Here is a 23,268-nt window from a genome sequence, read left to right as displayed (position 1 = left end):
TGAACGTATAAATCTTTAGTGAACTATAAGTTCTTAAAACATTAAATTAATCTTGATTAATTATATTTTTATCACTTCATTTATATTCTTTCGTAGAGGTCCAACTTGTAACTCCTCAGAACTCGCTTTGCCATAAGGCATTACAGTGCATGACGGTTCCCAGTAGTTTAAGTTGCCAATTATTATATAGAGTTGGTTAGATATATTTTATTTTTATAAATGTTGTTAATAGTTAGTTGGACGATGAATGTATTTGTGAATGTTAATGAAGATAAACAACTTATAATACATACATATATACATATATATATATGTTATCAATGGAGGATACCTTGTTTAGGGGGACATGAAATTCTTGTAGCTTATGGTATGGTGCCCCAATTTTAGTTGTATGTTACTAGTATGTAGTATATATTACTAGGTTAATTACTTTGATTCTACCTGGTCAAATTTTGAATTGTTTCTTTAGTTTACATATATTTTTTTAATTTTTAATTTATTTTTAAGGATAACTGAAACTATATTAAAAGAAAAAATGATACAAAATGGAAAAGAAGGACCTTGCTGAGATAGCAGAGAACCTAGAACCCAAGGAACAACAGATCGTCTTTTTTTAACCCATTTACATTACCTGTCCATTCAGAAATTAAATATTTCACCCTTTGCCAGATTTCTTGGACTGCAGCCAGTTTGTCATTGAAGCACTTGTTGTTTCTCTCCTCCCAAACCGACCACCAGATAGCCAGAATGTCCATCCTCTAGACATATTTTCTAACTTTCCCCATCTTTACCCCGTGCCATGAAGACAGATGCGAGGCCACAGAGAACGGATTGTACCAGCATATGTTGATCCTGGGTAGGAATTACGCCCAAATCTGACTAATAAAAGGACAATGGAGCATGAGATGGTTGACAGACTCCTCTGCTTTCATGCAACACAGGCAAATGTTTACCAGCTGTATGCCCCTTTTCTTTAGATTATCTACAGTGAGAATTCTATTCTTGCTAACGAGCCACCCGAAGCAGATGTATTTTGGAGGGCCCCCATACTTCCAGATAAACGGGGCTAGATGAGGAGATGCGTTAGAGGCTGAGGAGAGACGGGAGTAAAAAGACCGGACCGAGAAGACGCTAGTTTTATCGCAGGTCCAAATGATCTTATCCTGAGAAGTAGGCAGAGGCACGACACTAGATATGGCATTTAAGAGGTCCACGAACTCTAGGATTTCCCAGTCATTGAGATTTCTGATGCACCTGACGTCCCACACAACATTAACTGCTGAAACAGAACAACAGTCCACCACTGTCACACTTCTGTCAGGAGCCAAGCGATAAATGTTTGGAAACTAGTTTTTAAGCAGCATGTTGCCAAGCCATTTGTCTTCCTAGAAACGAATCCGGTTCCCGTTGCCTAGCTCAAACGCTATATTTCTGACCACTTCCTTCTCAGTTCGCATGATAGCTTTCCATAAGAGCGAGGCTCTAGTAACCACCAACTCTTTTGTCCACCAGCCACCTTGCGACGACCCATATTTACCTTTGATGATGAGGTTCCGAAGGGCATCTCCCTCAGTTCCCAATCTCCAAATCCATTTCCCGAGAAGGGCCTGATTCATCAGTCTCAAATTCTTAATACTGGCGCCACCCTCTTGGTAATGTTTACAAACCTCCTTCCAATCAAGGAGATGCAACTTCTTCTGATTGTCCTTGCCAGTCTAAAGAAAGTCACGTCTCAAAATGTCAATGACCGAGAGCACCGTAGGGGGGCATTTCAACAGTGATGTAAAATACGTAGGGATGTTGGATAAAGCTGCCTTGATGAGGGTCATTCGACCACCAATCGATAAATACCTACATTTCCATGTGGCAAGAGCTTTTTGAACCTTGTCCACAACCTTGTCCCATACCGCTTTCGTGGGGGAGCCAACGACGAGGGGCAGACCAACATAGGATGAAGGGAAAGTGACAGATGGGCAACCTAAGATATTTGAAAATTTGTTTACTTCCTCAACCGAGAGGTGAATTCTGAAGAGCTTGAATTTGGACATGTTGATACTCAGACCCGAAACTGCTTCAAAACATCTGAGGGCCGTGTTAAGATTCTCAATGAACTCCTCAGAAGTCATAGACAGAATAAGGGTATCATCAGCAAATTGGATGTGGGATATGGGCGTAGACACCCTAGCATTTGAAGACCTCTAATGACGCCTTCCTCCTGGCCTCTAATCATCATATGAGAAAATGCCTCACCGATCACCAGAAACAAGAGTAGAGAGAGGGGGTCACCCTGCCTGAGACCTCTTGAGCGCTTAAAGAAGCCGAAGGGGGTACCATTTAGAAGGATAGAAAAATGGGCAGAACCAACGCATGCATCAATCCACTTCCTCCATTTGCGGCCAAAGCCCATATGACCCAGAAGATACTGCCGAAAGCCCCACTCGACGTGGTCGTAAGCTTTTTGTATATCTAACTTACAGAGCATGGCCTTATCTCTAGAGACATGGTAGGAGTGGATCACTTCATTAGCAATTAAGGCACAATCAACAATCTGACTACCTCTGATGAAAGCACTCTGGTTATTCGAGATAAGCTTCCCCATCACCTTGGCCAGACGAGTAGATAGGACTTTAGCTAAAATTTTATGGGGGCCACCAATCTGGCTAATGGGTATAAACTTGGAGAAAGAGCTTGCACCTGACACCTTCGTGATTTAGTCGATGAACAAGGCTCTTAACCCTTTCGAAAGTCTACCTCTGGCATGAAATTCTGCCATGAATTCCATCATGTTAGGCTGGATAGCTTCCCAGAAGGTTTGGAAAAATGCCATGGGAAAACCATCGGGGCTCGGGGATTTACCTCTGCCTAGCGAGTCAACAACAGCTTTGACCTCTTCCTCAGAGAAGGGAGCTTCCAGGATGTTAACTTCCGCTTCATTGAGAGACTTAAACTGGACGAAATCTAACCTCGGCCTGATCCATCCCTCAAAACATAGGAGGGATCTGAAGTGGTTAATGGCTAGCTTGGCAATCTCCTTTCTGTCCTCAATCTGGACACCTTCATAGTGATACTATGAATTACCTTAGCCCTAGCGCCCATGTTGGCTATCCTGTGGAAGAATTGAGTATTCTTGTCGCCTTCTGAGATCCATTTTGCTCTCGAGTTCAGCTTCTAAGTCTGTTCCTCTTCCAACGCCCAGGCAGATAAGTTTTGGATGATCTGAATGCGTTTACCTAGTGTGTCCAAAGACATCGGGGTAACTTTTACTTCCAGATCAATGCGATGAAGTTGATCAAGGAGATCATTCATTTCTGCTTCCCTCTTGCCCAGTTCGCATGTTTTCCAGTTCTTCAGCTTCTCCCTTAGGAGTCTGAGCTTGCACAGGAGCTTGTGACCTGCGAAACCGTCAGACTGAAGAGAAGGCCACCACTCCTTAACCAGGTCTTTGAAGCCAGGGACAGATATCTAGGAGGAGTTGAATTTGAATGGTTTTAGGCCCCAGCTAACATCGTCCAGAGTAAGCAGGATCGGGCAATGATCTGACGTTGTTCTGGGAAGAGCTAATTGGGAAGCCAGAGGGAACAACTCCAACCAATCAGCTGACATAAGAAATCTATCCAGCCTGGACTGAAGAGGGTTACAACGACCATTAGTCCAAGTGAATCTGGCTCCAGACAACGGAAGATCGACCAATTTGAGGGCTTGAATCCAGTCGGAGAAGCGCTCCATCGCCGGGGAGACTCTTCTTATACGAGAGTGCTCCTCCACAAACCTGATAACATTAAAATCACCAACAAAGCAATAAGGGCCTGAAAAGGACTGCTTGATGTTAGACAATTCTTCCCAGAAATCTACTCTAATATGGTCGTCATTCGGGCCATACACCACAGAGATAAGATAAGAAAAAGTAGAGGACTTATCTTGAAGGATGACAGAGACTGAGAAGGAACCAATCGCCGAGGATACCAAGTCCCACTTAGACGATTTCCATACCACTACGATACCACCAGAAGTACCCAAAGCATTGAGCGTAGCCCAGTTGATGTCCTTAGCTTTCCATAGAGAGGTTAGGAGGGAGTCCTTGAATAGTGGAATTTTTATTTCCCGAAGACACAGAACATCTGGGTCTCTCCTACTAATTGAGTCTTTTATTAGGCACCTTTTTTGCTTTGGGCCTAAACCCCTAACATTCCAAGAGAGGATTCTCATTGGGAAATCGAGCTTCCCTGGAATCCCCATCGATGTTGACGAGCTTTGGCCGCAGAAGTTAATCCTGGACTCGGCTGCAGGTGTTTAAGTACCCGGTTGCTGGAGGATCTTGGAGTCTAATTTGTGGGTTTGCACGGTGTGGCAATGGGTCTTCGTCTATTTTTTATCCATTGGAATAACGCGATGTAATCCTTTGTTCTGTCCCCAAACGACAGCCCGAGAGATCTACCTATATGACCCACAACATCCCTTATCCACTTCTTGTTGTGAATGTCTTTAAAAATTTCTTCTCTGCTCTTGCGTTCTCTTCACCGGTTGTTTAAAGCTACCTGATGCTGATGAGGGCACTCAACACACATCTGCAGAGGTTCAGCATCGATCACGTCCGTAGATTGGTCTTCTTGAAATAAGGTTATGGGATCCACATCGGCCCAATCATGGGAGTGCGGAAGGGAATAGGGAGGGGAGTTGGGCACGGAGGAGTTAGATTGAGATTCAGAGAATCTACTGTCAGAATCTTTCGCTCTGGAGGTGTCGTCTCCCATGGCAGAGGGTGGGTAGGAACTGGGGAATTGGAGGTAGGATGGTAGGCTGAGATTTTTTGATGGAGGGAGGGTGAGAGGGTTATCAAGCACATGGTTTTTTTTCAAAATGGGAATGAGGGCTTGAGTGTCAGTATCTGTTGTTCAATAGGGCTAGGAGAACTGAGCTGAGGTAGGACCCAAGGAGGACCCAAACCCGAATCGAATGATCGGGTGAGTTGAAAGAACGAACTCGGGAACAGAGAGGATGATGCCACGTGATGTGATGATCTGGAGGTCACTACCGATAAAGTCTTCACGTGTCGATTTCTTGGTTGAGGGGGGCCGTCAGATCTCGGGTATCTGGGGGAGTAATAATGAGGGGGATCATGTGTAGAAAGGGGGGTGGGCCACGTGTTCTCTCTTGCCGAAAGAACTGCATGAGAAAGAGCTGAAGCCGACGTTTCGCCAACTAAATTGCCACGTGTCAGCTTCTCCAGGCTAGTCTTCTGACGCCCTCCACCTCGGGAGACTGCGAGGTCCCTGCCATTGCGCCACGTGGTTCTTCAATGGAGAGGATGGGAGCACTATCTGCGAAGAGGCCATGGTTGCTATCAGCTGGAGCGACCGGTACTCCGCTGGAGGATGCCACCTTTTGTGCTCCGTCAATGCAGCAGAAGTCAGAGTGCTACGCTATAGATGTCGGAGGAACTTCTCGTCTTCCAAAGATCCCCCCACCTAAGATAAACTGCGTCGGGCTTTTCTTTTTGAACTGGAATTAGGATTTAGCAGTCATCTAAGTTGATTGTCAGGTGGGAAGGGAGGGGGATGCCTTTCTTCCTTCTCACCCTGACCTTGATAACACCCATCTCTTCTCCTTGCTTCGTCTTGGAGTCCAACTCTACGAAAGATCCTAGAGATTCTGAAGCGGAGATAAAAAACTCCTCGAACCAGCATTCAAGGGGGATACCCCATAGGAGAACCCAAACGTTTTTCATTCCCAGCATGGAGAAATCTTCCCACAGAACGACTTTGAGGACCGGACCTTCCGCATGCAGGTGTCCCACCATCGTAAGCATTTCCGGGTTAATCCCTGGACAGACCTTAACCCACAATTCATTATAACTAATTGGTTTGATATTGTAGTTACCTGGAACGAATCCAGTGCATTCCTTAATCCAATCTTTGACTTGAGGAATCGATGCACCTTCTCTTGTGATGATGACCACTGTCTCCAGCAACACAACTCTTTCCATGGTAAAACATTCCTTGCTGATCGATAAATCCTGTCGGTCCACCTTATGCTCCACTATGGGCAGCGTAGGGGAGACATTGTCTTCCTTATCCAATTCGTTACTGATAATGTCTCTTATGGTGTGGGGCGAAGAGTTACGGAGGACAACATCTCTGAAGGACTGACCTTCCTTTTTACTAACCACAGGAGCCTTAGTAGCCAGGAGATGATTTGTGGCTTTCATCTGAGACTGAACTATATCCTTCTTCCTCTGAAAGTCTTTGTGATTTGGCCTGAACCTAGCGCTTTGAACGAGAAGTGGGGCTCCTGTAAATTTCACCTCATGAAGCATTTCGATAGCTCTGGCGAGTTCCGATTTCGAACTCATTTTGACCAGGGCAAACCCTCTATATTGACCAGTTCCCGGATCTCTTAGCATGACAACGTCCATCACCACTCCAGCACGTCCGAATATTCTTGAGATATTGATGGGAAGCCATCCCCCCGGATAGCCCCTCACAAACAGGGTGGGATAGACGAATCTTTAGTTTACACATTTTAATGTGTTTGTGTATGTATGGTTGTTTATTGTGAATGCATATGGAATTGTTTTAGAATTTGGGTTGAATTTTTTTTAGAGGTTTGTTAGTGTGGCACACACTTGTTATGGTTGGGTGCCAGAAATTGAGGTTGATCTGTTTGAGGTGGTGTTTGGGTGTGACCGATCTTGGGGTGGGATTGATTTCAGTGAAATGATCTGGAGCTTGGATGTTTCCTATGTGCAGGTAATCTTTTTCTTGCTTTAGGTGGTATTTTCTATTTAAATGTCTTTAAAAAATAAATAAATTATGTTTTATGTGTTTCATGTGATTTATAGAATGATTTTGATTTGGTATTTTGTTAGATCGAAATTGGATTTTTTATTTATTTCAATGGGTTTTGTGCAATTTATTGGATGGATTTGATTTATGTTATTTGGATTGAAATAGGTTGTTGAGTTTGATGGGATTGATAGAATAGATATGGGTTTGAATCTCTATTGCATACATATAAGTGGAGTTATGGTTCAGGCAATCTGACCTATTTATCCTGTGGGTCTTGTTGCGAATGGCGTGTTCTTGAAAAATATAAGGTCCTTAATGACAATTATGCATTAAGTGTGGATTGCTGATAACTTTTGGCCAACTATTCATTTTCTTCATTCACATGTGACCCACATTGAACAAACCAAGCTGATTTGAGTGCCATAACACCGAGACGAAGTGGCTCACAAAATGAACAACCATGATTGCTGTGTGATGCATGACAATTAACCACTTGCTCTAAAAGCTCGAATTGTTAGAGCATGGTGAAATAATTCCTTCATCTCCTAGCCCAGGCCTTAAATCCATGGGTTAGGTCCTCGGCCGAACCCTCCTCGTGAGCCCCAAATCCATGGATTCCGCCCCCTCGGGGCCCCAAATCCATGGGCTCCACCTCACAGGGTTATGCGAGCCACCCACCACGAGTGTACCCCTGCATCCCACAAGCCATATCACTCGAGCTCGATGTGAAAATGTCCCCGCATTAATCACCCCGGTGAGGAGTCTCGAACACGAGACCTCCCGCTCTGATACCAATTTGATCCAGGACAATTAACCACTTGCTCTAAAAGCTTGAACTGTTAGAGCATGGCGAATTAATCCCTTTATCTCATAGCCCAGGCCCCAAATCCATGGGTTAGGTCCTCGGCTGAACCCTCCTCGTGAGCCTCAAATCTATGGGTTCCGCCCCCTCGTGAGCCCCAAATCCATGGGCTCCGCCTTACACGAGTCACCCACCTCACACGGCCCCCAAATCCATGGGTTATGCGGGTCACCCACCCCAAGTGTGCCCCTGCATCTCACAAGCCACATCACTCGTGTTCAGTGTGAAAATGCCCCTGCATTAATCGTTCCCGGTGAGGAGTCTTGAACACAAGATGTGAAAATGCCCCCGCATTACTGTGTATCCACTTGCATAAGCAAGTTGGAGAGTGTGTCTGGAGCACATGCTATCTAGTGTGTCTAGAGCACATGTTGTCCATCTCAAATTAACAAATTCTTATTTGCATCTACTGTTGATGTGTTTCTAAATGCTAACACTCCATGTGTGGCAAACTAAAACCATAATCAATGTGTGCACCGTAGGAATGGTGCATATTCAAAATATAAAAAATCTAGTATTTGAATATATGGGATTCTTCAATTGATATGGTTACTGTAGCATTGGACGTCCACAATATAGCTCATCAGATGTATAACCTTGGATTCACCATCCATAAAACCATGTGTACAGTTGAGTGGGAATGAACAGGGACTAAAAATTCATGCAACAATGTGAAACCTTATGTAACTTAAACTCTGCATTCTTGATATAGGGATGTGATGGCCTAACCCTAGATGCATGTATAATCAGGATGACGAGATTCAAATAAACAAATTAATCAACTAACTGTTTTTAATTAAAGGGATTAGGCAAATCTCAACACAGAGATGAGATCATTCCAACAGGATCATGCGCCTTAGCATAAAATTACATAAACAATAAAAATGAAGGATTTAGGTATATGAGGATATCCCAGAACTAGCATAAGTCAGTCTACGGTCAAGTTTGGATATGATTCTACTGACTAACCAAGTTTGGATATGATTCTACAGACTAACCATCCCTCTTTTCAATTTAAATCAAAAGGAAATTTCTAGAAGAACGAAAATGATGAAGAAGGGAGGGCTCGAGATGAAAAAACTATTGGTCCTTTGTCATGAAAAGAAAAAAAGGTGGATTTCTTACATTTTCCTGCACCTTGAAGATCTGGGAAGAAGGAAACCTGAAACTTGAGTGAAATCCTCAACACCCAAGGGCCAATCTTGAAACCTTAGTCTCTTGAGAAAAGAGGACTAAAAGATACAATTTTCTATTCATTCAATAATAATTAAAATAGGGTTTCTAACAATGTATATATGAGTCATGGAAAAAGTAAAAGTGCACTAAAGCCATTGAAAACAAGAAAAATAATAAAAAGATGAAAAATAAAAAAAAAGTGCAATAAAGCCCCTGAAAACAAGGAAAAGAACAAAAAATACCTAAAATTAAAACACTCGCGCAACAAGGTGTGAAATTTGCCCCATGGGCGGTCATCTCGTTCTTGCACTCGAAGCGTGTCACAAAATGGCTCCAATGGACCCAGTGTCCATCCACAACAACTCCTCCGCTTCAGTACTCAGTCGGCAATGCCTCCTCCTTTGGTACACTCTAAAGGGTACACCACTGATGTCTGCATCAATTCTATTCTTGGTTGTCAATGTCATATGGAAGATGATCCTCTTTTTCTCCCCATGATTTGGTATCTCAAGGTGGTGGTTATTGTTTGTTAGATTATTTTCTTTCTTTTATATTTTTCTTAATTTACTTCTTTCTTGTTTATTTCTTTTTATATGAACTCTACGGTTTCAGTCTATCTATTTTTCTTCTCTTCCTTGTTTGATTTTCTAATCTCAATTACATATAATAAAGAATCATTTATACTAACTATTTCTCATATAGGTTTGAGTCGTATCACTTTTAGGGTTTATTTGGATTAGTGAAATTTAAAAAGTAATCATAGAAAAGAAGACATTTTCTCCAAAAGTAAATTTTTTCACCTATTATGACAATTTTTTGGTCCTGTCGATATCATCGATGGACTTTAGATGATATCGAGGCTGTCATCGAGAGTGGCTCGATGACATCGATAATTGTTGGATTTTTCACCCCTGGTCGCTGGACAGTTTCTTGGTCTTGTTTCGATATCATCGAAGGACTGTCAATGATATCAAAGGCTGTCATCGAAAGACCATCGATACCATCGAAGAGTTCTGTAGATGCGATTGCAAAAACGTAGATTTTACGGATTTTGTTTCCTATTTTGATTTTACCTCTTTTTATTCTTATATAAAGGGGTGTATGCGGGATTGGGGTGTATTTTAGGGTATTGTAAGGTTTTCTAAAGGTTTTCTAGGAGAGCTTAGGGCTATCAAAGGTGAGAGAGAGTGAGAGAAAGAGAGAGAGAGGAAGCTTATGGAAGGGAGATTCTGCTCGTAGATGTGATCTACTTCGCAGTCCACGTCTCAGCGCTTCTACGTCCTCATGATCAGTGAGATCTCTCCATTTTTTTCTATTTTCTTATTGTTTATCCACTCCTGTGTGAGTGAAGAAGGTTTGATCCAAGTGGTGTGTGCTTGTGATCGGTTGTAACGTTCTGCTTTATAATGGATTGTCGATCTGGACGAGGTCTCGTGGTTTTTACTTCTTTGAGGGTTTTCCACGTAAAAATCCCTGGTGTTGTGTGGTTTATGGTTTGATTTATTTCATTGCTTTATTATTCCATAATTATGGTTTGTTTCGGGGGGCTAGATCCTAAGGTTTTGTGCAAGACGCCCAACAAAGTGGTATCAGAGCTAAGTTCATTGAACGGGTAAGATCGGTTTGAAATTATGGAAGGTGGCTCATCAAGGATGATCAGCCTCAATGGTTCTAATTGGACAATATGGAAGGCTAAGATAGAGGACTTACTTTATTGTAAGGACCCATATTCTCCAATTTTAGGCATATCAGCAAAATCCAAGGATATGTCTGATGATGATTGGAAGAAGATGGACTGAAAGGCGGTGGGGTTTATTAGATAATGGTTGGATGATTCCGTATTCCACCATGTGCCTACAAAGACCTCAGCAGCTAGCCTATGGCTGAAATTGGAAGGGCTGTATGAGAGGAAGACAGCTGGTAATAAGATTTTTCTAATAAGGTGACTTGTGAATCTCAAGTTCAACGATGGTGGTTCTGTGGCCGAGCACATGAATGAGGTTAGCAATATAGTGAACCAACTATCCTCTATGAAGATGGTCCTGGATGATGAATTGCAGGCTTTGCTATTGCTTAGTTCATTGTCTAACAGTTGGGAGACATTGGTGGTGTCTCTAAGTAACTCCGCGCCAGACAGAAAGGTATCCATAGAACAGGTAACTAGCTGTCTCTTCAATGAGGAGACAAGGAGGAAGTCTCAGGGGTCTACTCAGCAAGAGGCCCTTGTGACAAAGGAACAGGGGAGAAAAAAGAACAAGAAGGGCGGGAAGGCCCGAGAGAAATCAAGAGGCAAGGCAAGTCAAGTACCAGGAAGGATATTGAATGCTGGAATTATGGCAAGAAGGGTCACTACAAGCATGAATGTCGTGGTAAGAAGAACGACAAGAAAGAAACAGGAAAGGAGAGGAAAGATGAATCAGATTCCACTGTGGTCGCTTCAGATGGCGATGTTGTAGTTATTCTTTCAGCAGATCACGATGTATGTCTCACAGCTACGAGTCAGGATATCGACTGGGTGATAGACTCAGGAGCTTCTTTTCACGTTACTCCATGCAGGGACTTCTTCACAAGTTATAAGTAAGGTGACTATGGGACAGTGAAGATGAGAAATTTTGGCGTATCGAAGATCGTAAGGGTCGGTGATATTTGTGTGAAGACCGATGTGGGCAGTACATTGGTTCTCAGGGATGTGAGGCTTATCCCAGACCTTCGCCTCAATTTGATGTCGATGGGAGGTTGGATGATGATGGTTCTGAAAGCCGGTTTGCTGGTGAGCGATGGAAGCTCATTAAGGGTTCGTTAATCATTTCTAAAGGAAAGAAGTGTTTCACCCTTTACAAGGCAAGTGTCAGTATGTGTAAGGGTGGGTTGAACACAGCGGAAGATTCAGCTATTGACATGTGGCATAGGTGAAAAAGGGCTTCAGCTACTAGCAAGGAAGCGGCTCCTTCCATACGTGACAGGTACACCTCTCAAAACCTGTATTGATTATTTATCAGGGAAACAACATAGAGTTTCATTTATTAAATCTGCTTCTCATGTTAATAAAGTGCATGCATTAGATTTGGTTTATTCTGATGTTTTTGGTCTTATGAGGACAAAAACCTTCGGTGGGGCATTGTATTTTGTCACTTTTATACATGATGCATCTAGTAGGGTTTGGGTTTAGGCTTTGAAATCCAAGGAAGAGGTCTTTGGTGTGTTTAAATTGTTTCATGCTATGGTCGAGAGAGAGACAGGTAGATCATTGAAGTGCATCCGCACTGACAATGGTGGTGAATACATTGGCGACTTTCATAAGTACTGCAAGTCCCTGGGTATACGCCATAAACAGATGGTTCCTAAGACCCCCCAACATAATGGTGTAGTTGAGTGAATGAATTGCACCATTGTTGAGAGAAATAGATGCATGTTATCCCATGTGAAGTTGCCCAAGATGTTCTAGGGAGAAGCAATGCACACAGTGGTGTATTTGATAAATAGGTCTCCATCAGCCCCATTGAATGGAGAAGTTCCTGAGAAGGTGTGGACTGAACAGGATCCATCGTACAGTCATCTCAAGGTGTTTGGATGCAGGGCATCCTTTCACGTACCAAAGGACGAGAGGTCCAAGCTCGATATGAAGATCAAGAAGTGTGTTCTTAGGGTATGGTGATGAAAAGTTTAGTTACAGGTTATAGGATCCGACCGAGAAGAAGCTCATCCGGAGCTGAGATGTGGTACTCTTTGAAGATCAGTGTATAGAAGATATTAGTAAGTCAGAGAAGAACCAACCTTGTTTAGGTGAGTTAGAGGACATGGATCCAGTTATTCCTCCTGTGGTGCCTGATGATGGGGGAGTACAACAAGGTGTAGAGGATGAGGGAGTTCCTTCAGAAGATGGACCAGGGGAGCGGCCCCCACTTGATCCACCTGTTGAGCCATAGGTGAGGAGGTCATCTAGGGACAGATAGCCGTCCGAGAGGTGCTCGTCACATGAGTACATTATGCTGACTAATGGGGGAGAGCCAGAAGATTATTCTAAGGCCTTAGTTGACAAGCATAAGGGAGAGTGGTTGAGAGCAATGCAAGAGGAGATGAGATCCTTGCATATGAACCATACCTATGATATGGTGAAGTGGATACTACGGTATCTAAGAGGCTCATCTAGTTTGTGCTTATGCTATGGTGATGGAAAACCTGTGATAGAGGGCTACACAGATGCAGATATGGCAGGCGACATAGACTCCAGGAAGTCTACATCGGGGTTCATGTTCACGTTTGCAGGGGGAGCAGTTTCTTGGCAGAGCAAGCTACAGAAGGTCGTAGCATTATCGATGACAGAGGCCGAGTACATTGCAGTCATAGAGGCATGTAAAGAGATGCTTTGGATGAAGAGGTTCCTACAGGAACTTAGCCTGAAGCAGGAGCAACACGTGGTCTATTGCGATAGTTAAAGTACTATACACTTGAGCAAGAATCCATGTCAGCTCTCCAAGTCGAAGCACATAGAGATTCAGTATCACTGGATCAGGGATACTTTGGAACAGAAGGTGTTACAGCTTGAGAAGGTCCACACGGATGATAATGGGTCAGACATGATGACCAAGGCTTTGCTCAAGGGCAAGTTTGAGGTTTGTAGAAACTGGACTGGCTTGAAGAAGGTGGATTCCTCCTGAGTCGAAAAGGGAGAGATTTGATGAGGATTTTCTCCTCATTGCTGGGTTCGATGAAATCGAACCAGTTTCGATATCATCGATAATTGTTAGATTTTTACCGCTGGTCGCTGGATAGTTTTTTGGTCCTTTTGATATCATCGATGGACTTTAGATGATATCGAGGCTGTCATTGAGAGTGGCTCGATGACATCGATAATTGTTGGATTTTTCACCCCTGGTCGTTGGACAGTTTTTTGGTCCTATTTCGATATCATCGAAGGACAGTCGATGATATCGAAGGCTGTCATCGAAAGACCGTCAATATCATCGAAGAGTTCTGCAGATGCGATTGTGGAAACATAAATTTTGTGGATTTTGTTTCCTATTTTGATTCTACCTCTTTCTATTCTTATATAAAGGGGTATATGCAGGATTGAGGTGTATTCCAGGGTATTCTAAGGTTTCTTAAAGGTTTTTTAGGATAGCCTAGGGCTATCAAAGGCGAGAGAGAGTGAGAGAAAGAGAGAGGAAGCTTGTGGAAGGGAGATTCTTCTCGTAGAGGTGATCTACTTCGTAGTCCACGTCTCAGCTCTTCTACGTCCTCATAATCGGTGAGAACTCTCCGTTTTTCTCTATTTTCTTATTGTTTATCCACTCCTGCATTAGTGAAGAAGGTTTGATCCAAGCGGTGTGTGCTTGTGATTGGTTGTAACGTTCTGCTTTATAATGGATTGTTGATCTGGACGAGGTCCCATGGTTTTTACCTCTTTGAGGGTTTTCGACGTAAAAATCCTTGGCGTGGTGTGGTTTATGCTTTGATTTATTTCATTGCTTTATTATTCCATAATTCTATTTTGTTTTGGGAGGCTAGATCTTAAGGTTTTATGCAAGGTCCCCAACAAAGTGGTATCAAAGCTAAGTTCATTGAACGGGTAGGATCTGTTTAGAATTATGGAAGGTGGCTCATCAAGGATGACCAACCTCAATGGTTTTAATTGGACCATATGGAAGGCTAAGATGGAGGACTTATTTTATTGCAAGGACCTATATTCTCCAATTTTAGGCATATTAGCAAAATCCAAGGATATGTCTGATGATGATTGGAAGAAGATGGGTCGAAAGGCGGTGGGGTTTATTAGACAATGGTTGAATGATTTCATATTCCACCATGTGTTTATGGGGATCTCAGCTGCTAGCGTATGGCTGAAATTGGAAGGGCTGTCTGAGAGGAAGACAGCCGGTAATAAGTTTTTTCTGATAAGGCGACTTGTGAATCTCAAGTTCAAGGATGGTGGCTCTGTAGCGGAGCACATGAATGAGGTTAACAATATAGTGAACCAACTCTCCTTTATGAAGATGGTCCTGGAAGATGAATTACAAGCTTTGCTAATGCTTAGTTCATTGCCTGCCAGTTGGGAGACATTGGTAGTGTCTCTAAGTAACTCTACTCCAGACGGAAAGGTATCCATGGAACAGGTAACTAGCTGTCTCTTCAATGAGGAGATAAGGAGGAAGTCTCAGGGGTCTACTTAGCAAGAGGCCCTTGTGACACAGGAACGGGGGAGAGGAAAGAACATGAAGGGCGAGAAGGCCCGAGAGAAATCAAGAGGCAAGTCAAGTACCAGGAAGGATATTGAATGCTGGAATTGTGGAAAGAAGGATCACTACAAGCATGAATGTCATGGTAAGAAGAACGACAATAAAGGAAAAGGAAAAGAGAATGAAGATGAATCAGATTCCACTACGGTCACTTCAGATGGCGATGTTGTAGTTATTCTTTCAGCAGATCATGTTATATGTCTCATGGCTTCGACTCAGGACACCGACTGGGTGATAGATTGGGAGCTTCTTTTCACGTGACTCCACGTAGGGACTTCTTCATAAGTTACAAGTAAGGTGACTATGGGATAGTGAAGATGGAAAATTCTAGCGTATCGAAGATCGTAGGGGTCGATGATATTTGTGTGAAGACCGATGTGGGCTACACGTTGGTTCTCAGGGATGTGAGGCATATCCCAGACCTTCACCTTAACTTGATGTCGACGGGAAGGTTGGATGATGATGGCTATGAAAGCTGGTTTGCTGGTGGGTGATGGAAGCTCATCAAGGGTTCGTTGATCGTGGCCAGAGGAAAGAAGTGTTGCACTCTTTACAAGGCAAGTGTCAGTATGTGTAAGGGTGGGTTGAACGCAGTGGAAGATTCATCTATTGACATGTGGCACAAGCGTCTAGGCTACATGAGTGAAAAGGGCTTCAACTATTAGCAAGGAAGTGGCTCCTTCCAGACGTGATAGGTACAGCTCTGAAAACCTGTATTGATTGTTTATCAGGGAAATAACATAGAGTTTCATTTATTAAATCTGCTTCTCATGTTAATAAAGTGCATGCATTAGATTTGATTTATTCTGATGTTTGTGGTCCTATGAGGACAAAAACCTTGGGTGGGGCATTGTATTTTGTCACTTTTATAGATGATGCATCTAGGAGGGTTTGGGTTTATGCTTTGAAATCCAAGGATGAGGCCTTTGGTGTGTTTAAATTGTTTCATGCTATGGTCGAGAGAGAGACAGGTAGATCATTGAAGTGCATCCGCACTAACAATGGTGGTGATTACATTAGCGACTTTCATGAGTACTGTAAGTCCCTGAGTATACGCTATGAACAGACGGTTCCTAAGACCCCCCAACATAATGGTGTAGCTGAGTGAATGAATCGCACCATTATTGAGAGAATCAGATTCATGTTATCCCATACGAAGTTGCCTAAGACCTTCTCGGGAGAAGCAATGCACATGGTGGTGTATTTGATAAACAAGTCTTCATCGGTCTCATTGAACGGAGAAGTACCTGAGAAGGTGTGGACTGGATAGGATCCATCGTACAGTCATCTCAGGGTGTTTGGATGTAGGGCATCCGTTCACGTACCAAAAGATGAGAGGTCCAAGCTTGATATGAAGATCAGGTAGTGTGTGTTCTTGGGGTATGGTGATGAAAATTTGGTTATAGGTTATGGGATCCGACCGAGAAGAAGCTCGTCAAGAGTAGAGATGTGGTACTCTTTAAAGATCAGTGTATAGAAGACATTGATAAGTCAGAGAAGAACCAGCCTAGTTTAGGTGAGCTTGAGGACATGGATCTGGTTATTCCTCCTGTGGTGCCTAATGATGGGGGAGTACAACAAGGTGTAGAGGACGAGGGAGTTCCTTCAGAAGATGGATCAGGGGAGCAGCCCCCACTTGATCCACTTGTTGAGCCACAGGTGAGGATGTCATTTAGAGACAGACAACCGTCTAAGAGGTACTCGTCACATAAGTACATTATGCTAACTGATGGGGGAGAGCCAGAAGATTATTATGAGGCCCTTGTCGATGAGCATAAGGGAGAGTGGTTGAGAGCTATGCAAGAGGAGATGAGATCCTTGCATAAGAACTACACCTATGATATGGTGAAGTGGATACCGTGGTATTTAAGAGGCTCATCTAGTTTGAGCCTATGCTATGGTGACAGAAAACCTGTGATAGAGGGTAACATAGATGCAGATATGGCAGGCGACATCGATTCCAGGAACTCTACATTGGAGTTTATGTTCACAATTGTAGGGGGAGCAGTTTCTTGGCAGAGCAAGCTATAGAAGGTCGTAGCATTGTCGACGACAGAGGCCAAGTACATTGTAGTCACAGAGGCATGTAAAGAGATGCTTTGGATAAAGAGGTTCCTATAAGAACTTAGCTTGAAGCAGGATCAGCACGTGGTCTATTGTGATAGTCAAAGTGCTATACACTTGAGCAAGAATCTAAGTCAGCTCTCCAAGTCGAAGCACATAGAGATTCAGTATCATTGGATCAGGAATACTTTGGAACAGAAGGTTTTATAGCTTGAGAAGGTCCACACGGACGATGATGGGTTATATATGATGACCAAGGCTTTACTTAAGGGCAAGTTTGAGGTTTGTAGAAACTGGGCTGGCTTGAAGAAGGTGGATTCCTCCTGAGTCAAAAAGGGAGAGATTTGATGAGGATTTTCTCCTCATTGCTGGGTTCGATGAAATCGAACTAGTTTCGATATCATCGATAATTGTTGGATTTTTTACCGCTGGTCGCTGGACAGTTTTTTGGTCCTGTTGATATCATCAATGGACTTTAGATGATATCGAGACTATCATCGAGAGTGGCTCGATGACATCGATAATTATTGAATTTTTCACCCCTGGTCACTGGACAGTTTTTTGGTCCTATTTCGATATCATCGAAGGACCGTCGATGATATCGAAGGTTGTCATCGAAAGACCATCAATATCATCGAAGAGTTCCGCAGATGCGATTGCGAAAATGCAGATTTTACGGATTTTGTTTCCTATTTTGATTCTATCTCTTTCTATTCTTATATAAAGGGGTGTATGCAGGATTAGGGTGTATTCTAGGGTATTCTGAGGGTTCTTAAAGGTTTTCTAGGAGAGCTTAGGGCTATCAAAGGTGAGAGAGAGTGAGAGAAAGAGAGAGAGAGGAAGCTTGTGGAAGGGAGATTCTGCTCATAAAGGTGATCTACTTCGCAATCCACGGCTCAGCACTTCTACGTCCTTATGGTCGGTGAGATCTCTCCAATTTTCTCTATTTTCTTATTGTTTATCCACTCTTGCGTGAGTGAAGAAGGTTTGATCCAAGCAGTGTATGCATGTGATCGATTGTAACATTCTGCTTTATAGTGGATTGTTGATCTGGACGAGGTCTCGTGGTTTTTACCTCTTTGAAGGTTTTCCACGTAAAAATCCCTGGTGTGATGTGGTTTATGCTTTGATTTATTTCATTGCTTTATTATTCCATAATTCTAGTTTTTTTCGGGAGGCTAGATCCTAAGGTTTTGTGTAAGGCCCCCAACAGAGCTTAGGTTAAGCCCTTGGAATCCTTAAATCAGGAAAATGGAAGGGAAAAGGAAGGAAATCCTATTCCATTTTCAATGTGTGGGGATAAACAAGTTTTACTTGTGTTCTATGTTATTTTCTCTCCTATAAAATTTGCCTTCTTAGAATATTTTTTTGGTATCTCTTGTCATTCTCTTTGTATCTCGCTGATCTAGAATTTATGCACATATCACTTTAGATGCCTGCTACAATGTTACTCTCGTAGCTATTTCTACATGCAGTCTTTAAGTCGCAGGGCTGCTACTTCTTGACAATTTACAGTTATTTGCTTTTTATTGTTCATCTTTTCTTATAAAATTTACAATCGACATGAATATACATCATATAAACCTGAAAGTATTCATGCAAACTGTACACATACAGATTATGAACTTCTGCTGTTAGATGTGTAAAAGAGTAATTCTCTTTTATTCTTGCATTTTTTATGTTCATGTTCCTGCACTTGGGTGTTCAGCATGAATGTGCATCCTCAGGATTTTTGTTGAAGCCTTGTACTCAGCTTTCATGTTCTAAGGAGAATCTTCTGCACCTTGGCCACCTTTCCTTTGTTGAAATTGAAGCTTCTGCACTTTGGCCACCTTTTACCATGTAGAAATTGAAGCTTCCACACCTTGGCCACCTTTTCCATGTAGAAATTGAAGTGGCAAGGTTCCATATCCTTGGTAGGCATTGGAAACTGTTGTTCTTGATCCAAAATTGGACTTTTAAAGTTAGATCCGACTAAACCATTTACCAGGTTGGCACTTGGTGTGTAGGTCCTATGGCTTTGGCTTAAAATCAGAAACTAATAGATGGTCGGTTTTGTAATAAATGCTAAGTGCTAACCTTTGTCTTTGAACATTTTTTCTTGTTCTTTTTGTTTGTTGTTGCAGAGTTGTCTACACCTGGGGAGGCTTTGTTGACTGGTGGTACTTGATTTTAGAGAGACCAAATGCGGAAATTATTCTTAGCATGACAACTTGTTTTTATGCGATCGTTAGGCCATTATAGGAAGCTATTAATCCCAATAGCTGGGCATGGGTATGTGCTTTTGTTCACATTACTTTTATTTTCTGTTGGTTTGTTTCTCCACCTAATGAATTCAATGGATCATCAGTTTTGAAGGCCATGTAAAATCAACATTTATATACCACCCTAGCAACTCAATGTGTGAAGCATTTCTGGAGCTTTGCTCTGTCCAGTTGTGAATGCATGTGCACATAATACATAGATTGCCTTACCAAAATCAGGCTGGTCAGATTATCAGGTGGGGATATGCATACGAAATTATGGCTGTTCAATTTTTTTTTTCGCCTTACCAACAACTTATGGCAAATCACAATCTGTAAGGATGGACCCCATATTCATATTTTTGTGTTGCTTTCGAACCTCATGATCAACTCCGAGCAAACACCATCTCACCAACCCCTTATGGCATGGCCCATCACATATCAAAATGAGACAAGAAATTCCTCTAGAATGTAGAAACAATCTCACAATGAATGAAGAGGTGATCAATAATCTCCACATTTTTTAAGGCACATGATCCAACCATTTGTGATCAACATATTCGTATTGTGTAGATGCGCACTGGCTAGAATTTTATTCTTAGTCTCTAGCTACCCAAAAGAAATCACCCCCAGAGGGCCCAGGAAATACCATATAGTAGCCCAATGGCAGGACAATAATACCCATTTCACCCCAAAGAAGGAACAGATAGAAAGAATCTACCATGAATTTCCCTGTGGAATCAAGCTTACATGCCCAGAACTAGACTTGTTATTCAGATTTGTTGTAAAATGTTCTCTTGTAATGCTTGTTCTAAAATTTGTTATCAGTGACAGTGGTTTGGTTGCATTCTGGAAATCGATATTTATTTGGAATTAGAATAAAACCCTTTTTTATTTTCTTCAAAATTGAAGTCATTAAAAGTTTTAAGACACTGCTTTGATGGCGTTCGACGAAATGCGAATTAGAGATACAAATTAAAGTTTCAAGACACTACTTTTTTAGTGTGATGGAATCAAACTTTGAAGTATTTTATGGAAGACATACCTTTAAATTTCTTATGATATAGGTTTTTTAAATAGCACATTGCCATAGACATGAACGACTTTATAAAAGGGGTGAAGGGAACTTGTGCAATCTGCTTGGAGGCTCACAAAGTTTTGGGGCATGCTGTGGATGGTGTTGGATCAAAATTATCTTCCATTGGACAATCCCAACCATCCATTGGTAGACCTTTGCATGCACATATGGCTTGTTGGTTATATTTTCCTTTTGACCGTTATTTTTTGGCTTAACACCAATAACCAGGATGTTCCGATGGATGAGTTACCTGTAGCATCCTCAATCCATTGTGGGGATTTGGTATTTTTCGTGGAGTATGAGTTCAATTGGGCATACTACATTTGATTGAAAGGATGAATCTAGGAATTGAGATTCTATCCTTTTTTTTTTTTTTTTTTGAGTTTGAGGTCTTGGTGTGTTGGTATGGTTTTGAAGTTAGTACAGGGATTCACTGACATTGGAAAACAAAGCTTAGCTAGTTTGCATGACTTATATTTAAATTACAGTAACATATCTCTATGTTGGAGTTTCATGATTCACATGGAAATTCCTGTAAATTGGATTCAATGTTGTCAGGCATCTTCATTTTCAAAGACTAGTGCTTAAAAGGGTTTAACGGTATATTGTAAAATAACACAGTTTCAATTTCCCGATTAGTGGCAGTTTTCATCTGGTTGTGAATATAAACAGTTTGCTTCATTCTGATAGATTGATATAGAATAGAGTTTGCTATTTTGGTCTACGGGTTCCTTTTTCTGAATTCAGGATCATGTATCTTGGTTTTAATGGATTTTTAGGAGTAGAACTCTTCAGTCGTAGTTGAAGATGAGAGATTCTTCAGCGTAGTTTGAGAATGCCTATATTATATCCTTGAAAAATGAACTTAAACATTAATGCAAAATACAATGTAGATTTTGGAAAACATTTGAATTTTACTAATGCGAATGTGTGCTTCTTTGACCAGGTTGTTGCTATAAAATAATTAGATGGAGATGGGCTCCAAGGAAACATGGAAATTGTGTTAGTTCTCATTGGAAGACCATTTTCACAGTAAGATGGCAATGCTGACACGCTTCAATTTTGGCTATTTACTACATATTTAGTTCAGTTTGCTATTTAGGCCAACCAAGCATCCAAACACACCCAAAATGATATTTAGTCAAGTTTCTTATTCATGGCAATCTTTTTAATATAGTGGTTTTTCTATAGTTCAATGACGGATTGGATCCGTCGTTTATTTGTGACGGACTAAAACTGTTGCAGTTTTGCGAGACGCAGCAAACTGCAATGGACCAAATTCTTAATTTTGGTTTAGTACACTAAGAGTCCCTTTTCCATAGTGGAGTAGTTCACCTGGGAAGGATTTACAATTCTACTTGCGTAGTAAATACTATAAAGAATTTTCTCTTTTCTCTGGCCTAGCATTGCCCTAATCGCATAATCTCTTGCATCACACATTATTTCAAAATGGGCGCTCCAATTGGGTAGTTGGATGATGATGGTGCTTGTCAACATGCCATTAGAGCTTGGTGAGGGGATTTTGGCATTCCTCGCTCCAGTTGAAAATGAGTTTTCTTTCGAAGAATGTTACACAATGGATGAGAGATGAAACTAAAGTCTTTTATGAGCCTTCAGTAAAACTTGGTGTGTCCTAAGAAGGATCACACATCGTGTATGCTCTTGGGTGGTAGTAGGTTAGAGATTAAGTCAATTTTGGCTTTATCCACATCGATTCCATTGGTTGATATGATGTGTCTAAGGACTATTTCCTTTTTGAACCATAAAGTATCATCTTTCCTAATTCAGCACAATGTTCTATTCTTCACATCTTTTTAGCACCAATTTTAAGTGCTTAAGGCACTTACTATAAGAACAACAAAAAATGGAGAAGTCGTCCATAAAGACCTATAAAATTACCCCACAATGTTAGAAAAAATGCTCAACATACATCACTGAAATGTGGCGGGGGCATTACACAATTCAAATGGTATCCTTCGATAGGAGAAAGTGCTAAAGGGACTTATAAATGTAGTCTTTCCTTGGTTCTCAAGGGCTATCTCTATTTGGTTGTAGCCTGAGTACCCATCCAAGAAGCAATAGCAAGAGCGACTTACTAACCTTTACAAAATTTGATTAACAAAGGGCGAAGGAAAGCAGTCATTCCTCATGACATTATTCAACTTCTTGTAGTTAATTCACATTCCCCAACCAATGGTAACTCTAGTTGGTACAAGTTCATTATTTGCATTAGCTATGATGGTAATTCTAGACTTCTTAGGTACTACTTGAGTTGGACTCACCTATTGGCTATCGGATATATGGTAGATAGTACCCACATCTAATACCTTTAACACCTCAACCTTTGTCACGCCCCAAACTCGAAAATCGGGCTCACAAATTCCCGATTGCCGAATCCGGTGTCGACAGGCTCCATAGTACTCCATTCTCAGCTCCCAGCATGCATACGCCAGATTCTGATCTTAGGTCCTACAAGGAAGATTTTTCAGTGTACATTTATCTCGTGGGAAGCATAACCACAAGTTTACCCAAATCACAAAAGCAACATCACCATCACATATCCACTACTATAAACAGTTGAATACAATGCTGAAAGGGAAATACATATATCGAAGATCAAAGCTCCAGAAGTTTGCTGCATGCTTCAAGCTCAGTGCTACTGCAACCTAACGCCACCTGCACGCATCTATCGTGCATAAACTTATAGAAAGCTTAGAGGGTGGTGAAAGTGTGTGCGCAAGGTAAGTGCTAAGTATGCAATACAATGCCATAAATCATACAATGTCAGAATGAGCAGAAATACTGACAAGATCATGAATCATAT

The 23,268-nt window shown here is 41.8% G+C and overlaps 2 protein-coding genes and 1 long non-coding RNA gene across 4 annotated transcripts; 1 reads left to right on the top strand and 2 right to left on the bottom strand.

Annotated features, from left to right (window-relative positions):
• Window positions 1-1,385: 1,385 nt before the first annotated feature.
• LOC131224966 (uncharacterized) lies at window positions 1,386-2,126 on the bottom strand. The gene is made up of 2 exons (XM_058220402.1): window positions 1,758-2,126; window positions 1,386-1,715 (listed from the first exon to the last, which is right to left on the bottom strand). Exons 1-2 carry the CDS (start codon window positions 2,124-2,126, stop codon window positions 1,386-1,388), a joined length of 699 nt encoding a protein of 232 aa, XP_058076385.1.
• Window positions 2,127-2,710: 584 nt separating this feature from the next.
• On the bottom strand, window positions 2,711-4,236 carry LOC131224965 (uncharacterized). The gene is made up of 3 exons (XM_058220401.1): window positions 3,505-4,236; window positions 3,231-3,408; window positions 2,711-3,054 (listed from the first exon to the last, which is right to left on the bottom strand). The coding sequence occupies exons 1-3, from the start codon at window positions 4,234-4,236 to the stop codon at window positions 2,711-2,713; spliced, it is 1,254 nt and encodes a 417-aa protein (XP_058076384.1).
• Window positions 4,237-18,721: 14,485 nt separating this feature from the next.
• LOC131225513 (uncharacterized) lies at window positions 18,722-21,634 on the top strand. Of its 2 annotated transcripts, none has more exons than XR_009161377.1 (3): window positions 18,722-19,039; window positions 19,250-19,397; window positions 21,391-21,634. It is a non-coding gene; the product is annotated as an uncharacterized LOC131225513 (long non-coding RNA). The 2 variants fall into 2 exon arrangements; XR_009161378.1 differs by lacking the exon at window positions 21,391-21,634 and adding an exon at window positions 19,474-19,630.
• Window positions 21,635-23,268: the final 1,634 nt, after the last annotated feature.

This window comes from Magnolia sinica, chromosome 14 (genome assembly GCF_029962835.1).
Source record: "Magnolia sinica isolate HGM2019 chromosome 14, MsV1, whole genome shotgun sequence".
NCBI lineage: Eukaryota > Viridiplantae > Streptophyta > Magnoliopsida > Magnoliales > Magnoliaceae > Magnolia > Magnolia sinica.
The sequence above is the reverse complement of the archived record's forward strand: the minus strand, read 5'-3'. Positions and strand labels throughout refer to the sequence as shown.

What these genes read in the sequence shown, in the direction of transcription:
- LOC131224965 (XM_058220401.1), bottom strand. Translation starts at nt 4,236, where the DNA reads ATGGGGATTCCAGGGAAGCTCGATTTCCCAATGAGAATCCTCTCTTGG. An exon ending in TCCTGCTTACTCTGGACGAT is followed by an intron (nt 3,409 to 3,504) that starts GTTAGCTGGGGC and finishes CCTTCTCTTCAG; the next exon opens with TCTGACGGTTTCGCAGGTCA. An exon ending in GATGTCTTTGGACACACTAG is followed by an intron (nt 3,055 to 3,230) that starts GTAAACGCATTC and finishes ATCACTATGAAG; the next exon opens with GTGTCCAGATTGAGGACAGA.
- LOC131224966 (XM_058220402.1), bottom strand. Translation starts at nt 2,126, where the DNA reads ATGACTTCTGAGGAGTTCATTGAGAATCTTAACACGGCCCTCAGATGT. An exon ending in TGTTGAAATGCCCCCCTACG is followed by an intron (nt 1,716 to 1,757) that starts GTGCTCTCGGTC and finishes GACTTTCTTTAG; the next exon opens with ACTGGCAAGGACAATCAGAA.